Genomic DNA, 11465 nt, shown 5'->3' on the forward strand with positions numbered 1-11465 from the left:
CATTGCACTCCAGCCTAGGTAACAGAGCAAGACTTCGTCTCAAAAAAAAAAAAAAAAAGAAAAGGAATCACTATACTAAAACTGCTAGGCACTTTACAGAGGTTATTTCTAACCTTCAAACCAACCTTGTAAAATCTGTCTATGATCTACATTTTGCAGCAGAGAAGTTAGACATAGAGAGCATGGGTGGACCAGGAAGTACTTAGATGTGAGAAATGAACCCAGGATGACCAACTCTAATACCCTTATTTTTCCCTAAAATATGCCTTTAGTCCTCTTTCTATGCGTTTTCCTCTTTGAGAGGAAAAACAAAAACTAAGTATTTGACAGAACACTTTATTTATGTATTTATTTTTAACTTTTAAGTTCAGGGGTACATGCGCAGGTTTGTTACAAAGGTAAACCTGTGTCATGGGGGTCTGTTATACAGATTATTTCATCGTCCAAGTACTAAGCCTAGTACCCATTAGTTATTGTTTCCTGACCCTCTTCCTCCTCCCACCCTCCCTCCGTCCTCCAGTAGGCCCGTGTCTATTGTTCCCCTCTGTGTCCAGGCGTTCTCATCATTTAGCTTCCATTTATATGTGAGAACATGTAATATTTGGTTTTCTGTTCCTGCATTGCCTCTAGCTCCATCCGTGTTCCTGAAATGGAACATGATTTCACTTTTTCTTTATGGCTGTATAACATTCCATGGTGTATTTGTATCACATTTTCTTTATGCAGTCTATCGCTGATGGGCATTTAGGTTGATTTCATGTCTTTGCTATTGTGAATAGTGCTATGATGAACACACAGGTGTATGTGCCTTTATGGTAGAACAACTTACATTCCTTTGGGTATATACCCAGTTATAGGTCTGCTGGGTTGAATAGCAGTTCTGTTTTTAGGTGAGAGAATATTATACTTAAATGAGAATACGTCACAAAAAAATTCCCACAGTAGACCTCTACCTATAAAAAAATCACGTAGTCAATTTGACTCTACAATCACCTCTTGGGATCAAATCTCAGCCTTCCTACCATTGTAACTCTATGAACATGAGCTAGTTACTTCACCTTTCTGCACTGCCCTCCTAATCTATAAAAATCAGCTTGTTTTAAACAGTCAGTTGTAGAGATTAAAGGAAACAATATTTAAAAGGTTTTAGCACAGTCTAGTTTTACTACATGTTCAAGAAATAGTAACTATAATTATTAGTAGTAATATCACGAATACACTATTTAACAATATTTATAAAGGATGTATTTAAAGAGATTTTTAAATAATAACTTAAAAATAAGATAAACACACTAAAATACCTCAAGGCATTTAAGAAACAGACTCTCCAAACATGCTCCTTTGTCATCATATAAAATTGCCTGTATTAAAAGAAAATAAATGTTAAAAGGGAACAACACAATTATGCTTTTCTTAAACATCTTCAAGAGGAAGTAAGTGTTATATAAGTAGATCACGTAATGGAAGGATTACATTTATTGAACTTGGATTTGAAAATGCCTCTATTTTTAACGTTTTTTAGGGATCAGTCTGTGTAAGAGAGTGAAGGCATACACATAAGAAATTCAAGAACTTAATTCCTACCAGGAGGATATGAGAATGAAACTGGGAAGAGGCTGGGTGCAGCTGCTCACACCTGTAATCCCAGCACTTTGGGAAGCCGAAATGGTGGGATCACCTGAGGTTAGGAGTTCCAGACCAGCCTGGCCAACAGGGCAAAACCCCGTCTCTACTAAAAATACAAGCTGAGGCAGGAGAATGACTTGGCAGAGGTTGAAGTGAGCCAAGATCATGCCACTGAACTCCAGCCTGGGCAACAAAGTGAGACTCTGTCTAAATCAAAAAAAAGGAAGGGAGGGAGGGAGGGAGAGAGGGAGGGAGGAAGAAAGGAAAGAAATTGGGAAGAAAACATAATTGAAACACATTGAAGGGGACAAACAGGAGACAAGATCATTTGAGAGATTATTGCAATAGGACGGTATACAGGATGAAGAAGACGATTAGTACTTAAGGTACTGGCATTCGGGATAAGACAATTATTTATGAGGTATAATGAATAAAACTTGTTAAATGTGAGGGATAAGGGGCAAAAAGGAAGCTAAGGTAATTACCATTTTCTAGCTTTCCCCTTGTCTCTAGCCTTTTTTCATAGCAATTTTTCCACTAGCCCCTTCAACACTGGTGTTTCCATCATGTTGGAAAACAGTTTGGCAATTCCTTAAAAGATTAAACATAAAGTTCTCACGTGACCCAGCAATTCTACTCCTAGGTATATACCCAAGAGAAAAACTTTTGTATATGTCTATACAAAAACTTGCACATAAATGCTCATAGCAGCATTATTCATAATGGCCAAAAAGTTGAAGTAACCCAAATGTATATCAACTGTATTATGAATGGATAAATGAAATATGACTTATTGGGCTCAGTACATGGCTCGTGGTATAATCTCAGGTACTCCAGGTACTCTGTAGGCTGAGATGCAAAGATCATCTGAGACCAGAAGTTCAAGATCAGTCCAGGGAACATAGCAAGACTCTATCTCTAAGAAAAAAAATTTTTTTGAGAGAGTTTTGCTCTTGTTGCCCAGGCTGGAGTGCAATGGCGTGATCTCGGCTCACGACAGCCTCCATCCCCCAGGTTCAAGCGATTCTCCTGCCTCAGCCTCCTGAGTAGCTGGATTACAGGCATCTGCCATCATGCCCGGCTAATTTTTTGTATTTTCAGTAGAGATGGGGTTTCACCATCTCGACCAGACTGGTCTTGAACTCCTGACCTCCTGATCCACCCACCTTGCCTCCCAAAGTGCTGGGATTATAGGCATGAGCCACCATACCTGGCCAGAAAATTTTTTTTTAATTAGTAGACATGGCTGTGTAAGCCTAAGTAGTCCCAGCTAAGGCAGAATAATTGTTTGAGCCTAAGAATTTGAGGCTACAGTGAGATATGATTGCTCCACTTCAATCCAGCCTGGGTGACAGAGCAACACCCTGTCTATTTAAAAAAAGAAAATCAGCCGGGCGCAGTGGCTCCCGCCTGTAATCCCAGCACTTTGGGAAGCTGAGGTGGGTGGATCACCTGAGGTCAAGAGTTCGAGACCAGCCCGACCTCAGGTGATCCAATATGGTGAAATCTCATCTTTAAAAAAAAAATAAAATAAATAATAATAAAATAAAATAAGAAAATCATGATAAATCCACACAGTGTAATACTATTTGCTAATAAAAAATAAAATACAGGCCAGGTGTGGTGGCTTATGTCTGTAATCTCAGCACTTTGGGAGGCCAACGCAGGTGGATCATGAGGTCAGGAGTTCGAGACCAGCCTGGCCAATATGATGAAACCCAATCTCTACTAAAAATACAAGAATTCGCTGGGCATGGTGGCAAGCACCTATAGTCCCAGCTACTCAGGATGCTGAGACAGAAGAATTACTTGAACCCAGGAGGTGGAGGTTGCAGTGAGCCAAGATCATACCACTATACTCCAGCCTGGGCAACACAGACTCCATCTCAAATAAATAAATAAAATATATATGAAGATATATGCTTCAACATGGAAGAACCTTGGAAATATGCTAAGACTTATTCACAAAAGAATATTTGTTATATAATTTCATTCATGCAACACGTCCAGAAAAGGTAAATCTATAGAGACAGTAAGTAGATTCATGTTTGCGTAGGGCTGGGGGCTCGGTACTGAGTAGTAACTGCCAAAGAGAATGAGATTTCTCTTGGGAGTGACAAAAATATGCTAAATTTAAATTGTGCTGATGGTTGCAAAACTGTGAAAATACTAAAAACTACTGAATAGGTAAATCGAAAAGTGTGCGAATAAAGCTGTTTAAAAACTGGTATTCTTGAGATGGAGTCATTACACTCCAGCCTGGGTGACAAAGACTCTGTCTCAAAAAAAAAAAAAAAAAAAAAAAAAAGTTGGTCTTATCCAACTTTTTCTTGTCCCTCTATTCTTTTAATTCAATACGCCCTCCCTGAGCACTATCATCCATATAAATCAGATCATGTTATGCTCCTGCTCAAATCATTCCAATGTCTCTACAGCTCCCTAAGAATAACAAAAGTTCTTTCCATAGCCAGTGAGGCTTATATAATCCCCTTTATTTCCATTCTCACCCTTGCTCACTCATTCCAACCACACTAATGTCCTTGTTATTGTCTTACTCACTAGACATACATATTCATTTAATTTAGTGTTCCATCTCCTCCATGTTATTTCCATGAGGTCAGGGATTTATCTGTTTTGTTCTCTGCTGTATTTCTTAGAACAGTGTGCAACTCACTCAGATGCTCAAAAAATATGTGTTGAATAAATGAATCCACTCCAATAGTTTCAAATACCATCTAAAAGCCGAGGACTTCTAATCTATACTAGTAGTCCGGAACTCCTTCCTGAGTTCTAGGTCTCTACAGCTAATTAAGTGTTTCTTTTTTTTTTTTTTTTTTTTTTTTTTTTGAGACACAGTTTCGCTCTTGTTACCCAGGCTGGAGTGCAATGGCGCGATCTCGGCTCAACCTCCGCCTCCTGGGTTCAGGCAATTCTCCTGCCTCAGCCTCCTGAGTAGCTGGGATTACAGGCACGTGCCACCATGCCCAGCTAATTTTTTGTATTTTTGGTAGAAACGGGGTTTCACCATGTTAACCAGGATGGTCTCGATCTCTCGACCCCGTGATCCACCCGCCTCGGCCTCCCAAAGTGCTGAGATTACAGGCTTGAGCCACCGCACCTCGCCAATTACGTGTTTCTATACTTCAAATTTATTTATTTATTTTATTGCATTTATTTTTTCTTTTTTTGAGACTGAGTCTCACTCTATCACCCAGGCTGGAGTGCAGTGCATGATCTCGGCTCACTGCAACCTCCGCCTCCTGGGTTCAAGCAATTATTGGGCCTCAGCCTCCCAAGTAGCTGGGATTACAGGCACCCACTACCACTCCTGGCTAATGTGTTTTTTTTTTTTTTTTTTTTTTTTTTTTTGAGATGGAGTCTCACTCTGTTGCACAGGCTAGAGAGTGTAGTGGCATGGCTCTGTCACCCAGGCTGGAGTGCAGTGGCGCAATCTCGGCTCACTGCAACCTCCACCTCCCAGGTTGAAGTGATTCTCCTGCCTCAGCCTCCTGAGTAACTGGGACTATAGGCACGTGCCACTATGCCCAGCTAACTTTTTATATTTTTAGCAGTGATGGAGCTTCACTATGTTAGCCAGGATGGTCTCAATCTCCTGACCTCATGATTTACCCTCCTTGGCCTCCTGAAGTGCTGGGATTACAAGCATGAGCCACCGTGCCCAGCCAACTCATTTTTATATTTTTAGTAGAGACAGGGCTTCACCATGTTAGCCAGGTTGGTCTGGTCTCGAAATTCTGACCTCATGTGATCTACCCACGTCAGCCTCCCAAAGTACTGGGATTATAGGCATGAGCTACTGCACCCAGCCTCAAATTTATTATGTTCAAAATGAAACTAAAAATCTTGATTGTTCCCAATAACTTATTTTTCTTTTTGAAATGTCTCATTTCAGGAGATAAATACAGAAACCTAAAAGTCATTTTGGATCCTCCTCTCACCTTCAATATCTAAGAGGCTATATTTTCATAATTTCTCTCTAATCATTCTTTTTCTCTACTGCTATTGCTAATGCCTGCTTGGTCAGACGTCCAATACTTTTTGTCTAGATTATTCTACAGCCTCCTTAAGTCTTTGAAATCCAATCTGACTTTCATCCTATACAACTTTTACACTGCTGCCAAACCAATCTTTCTGAAATACAAACATAGCCAGCATGGTGGCTCATGTCTGTAATCCCAGCACTTTAAGAGGCCAAGGCAGGTAGATCATCTGAGGTCGAGAGTTGAGACCAACCTGGCCAACATGGTGAAACCCCATTTCTAATAAAAACACAAAAATTAGCCAGGCGTGGTGGTGCATGCTTGTAATCCTAGCTACTCAGGAGGCTGAGACAGGAGAATCGCTTGTACCTAGGAGGCAAAGATTGTAGTGAGCTGAGATTGCGCCACTGCACTCCAGCCTGGCCAAAAGAGTGAGACTCTGTCTCAAAAAAAAAAAAAAGAAAAGAAAAGAAACTAATATATGTATAAATATATACACACACACACAAAAAGACATTCTTATTAACCTTAGTCACTCAGCCAGGCACAATGGCTCAGGCCTGTAATCCCCAACACTTTGGGAGGCTGAGGTAGGCAGATCACCTAAGGTCAGGAACTCAAGACCAGCCTGGGCCACATGGTGAAACCCCATCTCTACTAAAAATACAAAAGCATTAGCTGGGTGTGGTGGCGGGTAACTGCAGTCACAGCTACTTGGGAGGCTGAGGCAGAAAAATCGTTTGAACCCAGGAGACAGAGGTTGCAGTGAGCCAAGATTGTGCCACTGCATTCCAGCCTGGGTGACATAATGAGACTCTATCTCGAAAAAAAAAAAAAAAAAAAAAAATAGTCACTCCACTGTGCTACTGAACATCAGATCTTATTCATTCTATTAGTGAACGTTTTTTTTTTTTTTTTTTGAGATGGATCCTCACTTTGTTGCCCAGGCTGGAGTGCAGTAGTGCAATCTCAGCTCACTGCAACCTCCGCCTCCTGCGTTCAAGCAACTCCTCAGCCTCCCGAGTAGCTAGGATCACAGGCATACACACCACACCCAGCTAATATTTGTATTTTTAGCAGAGACGGAGTTTCACCACGTTGGCTAGGCTGGTCTCGAACTCCTAACCTCAGGTGATTCTCCTGCCTCAGCCTCCCATAGTGCTAAAATTACAGGCATGAGCCACTGCGCCTGGCCTAGTGAACTATTTTTTTTTTCCCTTTTTCAGGAGGTAATTAATGAACGATTTTTATAATGCACAAATTAGCCACTGTGATATGGTGATCATTTGAAAATCTGTTTTCACATGATTTCAGTGTATGGATATATTTGACATTTTATCACATACAGGTTTTAAAATATTCAATCAAAAATAGAGAACCTCACTCTTACACTCTGCAGTCAACTGCTTTGTACTCACTTTGTTTCCTAAGTGAGTGATCTTCAGAATTCCATCTTGCCACACTTTTGACTTCTTCATCTTCTGATGAGTATATAGGACCTTATTTCCAAAAGCACACAAAAAGTGGTTTCCATTATATATATTCAATGTTATATATTTCATATATCCTTCCTACATATGAAATATATTTCAGGCACCTTTCATCAAAAAAAGGCATATACACCCATATCAATTTATTAAATTTTAAAAATAGAAGCACAGATATGACAATAACATTAAACATTAATTAAATGAAAGAAAAAGGGAAGGAGGCCAGGCGCGGTGGCTCAAGCCTGTAATCTCAGCACTTTGGGAGGCCGAGGCGGGTGGATCACGAGGTCGAGAGATCAAGACCATCCTGGTCAACATGGTGAAACCCCGTCTCTACTAAAAATACAAAAAATTAGCTGGGCATGGTGGCGCGTGCCTGTAATCCCAGCTACTCAGGAGGCTGAGGCAGAAAAATTGCCTGAACCCAGAAGGCAGAAGTAGCGGTGAGCCAAGGTCGCGCCATTGCACTCCAGCCTGGGTAACAAGAGCGAAACTCCGTCTCAAAAAAAAAAAAAAAGAAAGAAAAAGGGAAGGAAAGGAGAGAGGTAAGGAGAAGAAGAGGGAGGGAATAAGGGAGGAAAAGAAAGGGGAAGGAAGAAAGGAGAGGAAAAGCCAAGGAAGAAACAAAAATATAAATGAGCACTGAAAATAATTTGAGCTCCCTAGTCATCAGTGAAAAGGGAAAAAATTACTGAGTTACATAGCACTCATAATCTGTGCAGTTCTCAAAGTTTGGTCCGAGACTCCTGGAGGTCTCCAAAACGTTTACAGATGTCTATGAGGTGAAAACTATTTTCACCATGCTGTCTTTTCATCCTCACTCCTTCAGGGTTGCAAAATGAAGCTTCCCAGGATTATGTATATGCAATATTGCAAGATTCAATTGCAACCTGAATGTAGAAACAAATATGAGACTCTAGTTGTCTTCTATTAAGTCAAATCATAAATACTTTTTACATGTCTGCTTTAACTTATTTCTAGTATGAAAAACATCAACAGACCTACATAAACAAGTTCTTTGGGGTCAATAATTGTCTAGAGTGTTAAAGAGTCCTAAGACCCAATAATGTGAGAACCAATGATCTGTACAGAAGAGGCATGCCAGTTCTTTAAGAGAAGAAATTGTTTCCTGGTCTTACACTTCCAAAGAATAGGTTACAAAGGACTTTTTCTAATACTTAATCTTAGCCAAAAGGCTGAAAAGTGATGATTTTGTGTAACAAATATAAATAGCAGGTAACAGATAGGGTTGCCAGATAAAACACAGTGCAATATTTGGGACATCCTTATGCCAAAAAACGTATGCATTGTTTATCTGAAATTCAAATTTAACTTAGTAGCCTGTTTTTTGTTTTGTTTTTGCTAAATCTGGCAATACAGCAAGATGTTTGTGAAGCACTTTTAAAAGAAAGAAGGAAGAACGGAAGAGAGGAAGGGCATTTTAACTGTGAAAAATGGTAAAACTTACAATAAATTCTTGGCTTTCCATCATTTCTTCTGAAGTTATAAACCGCTGGGTCCAGAAAATAGGAAGTAGTTATTCAACTATTTATACCACCTAAAATTAAAAATGACTAAACTATCAACCTTGATTTTTTTAAAGTATCAAATATAATTTTTCTCAATAAACTCTTGACCACAGACAGACATGAATCAATGAATTCCAAGACTACCTAACTACGAAGGGAAACAGAGTTGTAATAAAATTATCTATCACTGAGGACACAGTAAAAGTGATATAATGCTATGAAACAAGAATTTTTTCACAAGAAAAAACTAAGTAAAATATACAAACTAATTCGTAGTCTGCAAACATTTTTCCAGGTGCCATAATATGTATCAGAAAACACGAATTTGTCCTCCACGCTTGGTTCCTTATAGGCCAAATTTAATTTTATAGTTTTCTTAATTGCTATAGCCACCACAAGATGGCCCCCTTGTGTTTTAAATTTTTCCTTTCACATCTTACATCAATATGCCACAGTTATCTAGCACCAAATATATATTATATAGTACCTCTGCAAGGAAAAATCTTTCCAACACTGTTGTAACAGTTACTGTAGTTATGCTATGCTATTGGACAAAATTGTTATTATGGGCAAATTTGGAAATCTAAAATCACTGATGAGGACCTGAAGAAGTAAACAGAAATGCCAAAGAAACATACTTTCTTTTTTTTGTTCCTAAAGTGGTGCTAAAGATGTGACCCCTGGACCAACAGTATCATCTGGCTCATGCCTGTAATCCCAGCACTTTGAGAGGCCGAGGTGGGCAGATCATCTGAGATCAGGAGTTCAGACCAGCCTGGCTAACATGGTGAAACCCTGTTTCTACCAAAAGTACAAAAATTAGCCAGGCGTGGTGGCGCATGCCTGCAATCTAGCTACTTGGGAGGCGGAGGTTGTAGTCAGCCAAGATCACACCATTGCACTCCAGCTTGGGCAACAAGGAAGGAAGGAGGGAAGGAAGGAGGGAAGGAGGGAGGGAAGGAGGGGGGGAAGGAGGGAGGGAAGGAGGGAGGGAAGGAGGGAGGGAAGGAGGGAAGGAGGGAAGGAAAGAGGGAAGGAGGGAAGGAGGGGGGAAGGAGGGGGGAAGGAGGGGGGAAGGAGGGGGGAAGGAGGGGGGAAGGAGGGGGGAAGGAGGGGGAAGAGGGAAGGAAGGAAGGGAGGAAGGAAGGAAGGAAGGGAGGAAGGAAGGAAGGAGGGGGGAAGGGGGAAAAGGAGGGAGGGAAGGAAGGAAGGAAGGAGGGGACCTATTAAATCAGAAAGTCTAGGCTTGGGGGCCCAACAGTCTGTATTTTAAGAAGCCCTCCAAGTGATGGTGATGGACACTCAAGTTTGAGAATACAGCCGGGCACGGTGGCTCATGCCTGTAATCCCGGCACTTTGGGAGGCTGAGGCGGGTGGATCACGAGGTCAAGAGATCGAGACCATCCTGGTCAACATGGTGAAACCCCGTCTCTACTAAAAATACAAAAATTAGCTGGGCATGGTGGCGTGTGCCTGTAATCCCAGCTACTCAGGAGGCTGAGGCAGGAGAATTGCCTGAACCCAGGAGGCGGAGGTTGCGGTGAGCCGAGATTGCCCCATTGCACTCCAGCCTGGGTAACAAGAGCGAAACTCCATCTCAAAAAAAAAAAAAAAAAAAAAAAAAGTTTGAGAATACAAACCTTAAAAACCTAGAAGGGTTCAATAAAGCTATCATTTGTAATTTCAGTTCAGTTCCTCCTTTAGACATATAAAATATGCCACTTACATATTATTTATAAGTTATATACATTTATTCAGACGTGCCAGACATTATGCTAGGCTAAAATATTTAAATGGAATCTCCATCCTTCATCTCAAGGAATTTCAGTATGGCAGGGTGATAAACAGTAATTTTAATAAAACATGGCAGGAATAAGCACAGGAAGGGCACCTGGCTTGGTGTGGATCATCAAACAAGCCTTCTTCAAGGAAGCAAAGTCTAAGTTGTAAGCTAAAATAACTATTAGTCAAAGGAAAGCCAATGAAGGTCTTCCCAAACAGGAACTGATAAGACTGATGAGGGCGCACTAATGCAATTAATGAGTGAAGTGCAGGCCGGGCACGGTGGCTCATGCCTGTAATGCCAGCGCTTTGGGAGGCCAAGGCAGGTAGATCACCTGAGGTCAGGAGTTCGAGACCAGCCTGGCCAACATGGTGAAACCTCGTGTCTATTAAAATACAAAAATTGGCTGGGTGTGGTGGCAGGAACCTGTAATCCCAGCTGCTCGGAAGGCGGAGGCAGAGAATTGGTTGAACCCTGAAAGTGGAGGTTTTGCAGTTAGCCAAGATCGCGCCACTGCACTCCAGAGAGCGAGACTCAGTCTCAAAAAAAAAGGGAAATCCACATCTCATTTTCTAAGATTCTAATAACCATAATCCTGTGTCACCAAATGACAATGGAGACTTGATCCTTTCTCGGTCCTAAATACAAACAGCAAAACCCTCTTTGGTCCTCATACACACTCTAAACTACAAAGCAGGCCCTGGGAAAAGCGGTGAAGAAGAGCTTTTTACAAGCAGTTCGAGCAGCTGCGACCACCATAATCCTGATTCCAAATAGTATCCCTCCCGGTTCTCTTATGGAGTAGAGTCTTTCGTCCCTTAGCCCCAAATCCCCTAAGTCTCCCTGCCTATTTACCTTCCATTCCTAGGAAATCCCAAGAAACACTTTACCTCACCTGTCAAATTCCACAAAATCCACTTTCGAATTTCTCCCGCGAAACGACGTGACGTCATTAACGCGGGACCGCAGCAGATGAGGACCCAAGATTTAGCCCGCCCACCTCTGTCTCAGCCAAAACCCGCCACTTTCAACCCGC

At 41.2% G+C, this 11465-nt stretch overlaps 1 protein-coding gene across 5 annotated transcripts in view; it reads right to left on the reverse strand.

Moving 5' to 3' along the window:
• The window catches only part of ZGRF1 (zinc finger GRF-type containing 1), a 97610-nt gene extending 86185 nt beyond the window's left edge, over positions 1–11425 (reverse strand). For 3 of the 5 annotated variants that reach the window (XM_074396578.1, XM_074396575.1, XM_074396579.1), the window contains exons 1-4: positions 11325–11425; positions 8586–8675; positions 7046–7126; positions 1302–1361 (exon numbers count right to left, since the gene is read on the reverse strand). In XM_074396578.1, the coding sequence (XP_074252679.1) occupies positions 1302–1361; positions 7046–7126; positions 8586–8609 (165 nt within the window). In that variant the 5' untranslated portion in view covers positions 8610–8675; positions 11325–11425. Of the gene's footprint in view, positions 1–1301; positions 1362–7045; positions 7127–8585; positions 8676–11284 lie in introns of all 5 variants that reach the window. The other 2 variants (XM_074396577.1, XM_074396576.1) reach the window with 2 other exon arrangements.
• Between the last annotated feature and the right edge of the window lie 40 nt (positions 11426–11465).

Source organism: Saimiri boliviensis, chromosome 3 (assembly GCF_048565385.1).
Source record: "Saimiri boliviensis isolate mSaiBol1 chromosome 3, mSaiBol1.pri, whole genome shotgun sequence".
NCBI classification, from domain to species: Eukaryota; Metazoa; Chordata; class Mammalia; order Primates; family Cebidae; genus Saimiri; species Saimiri boliviensis.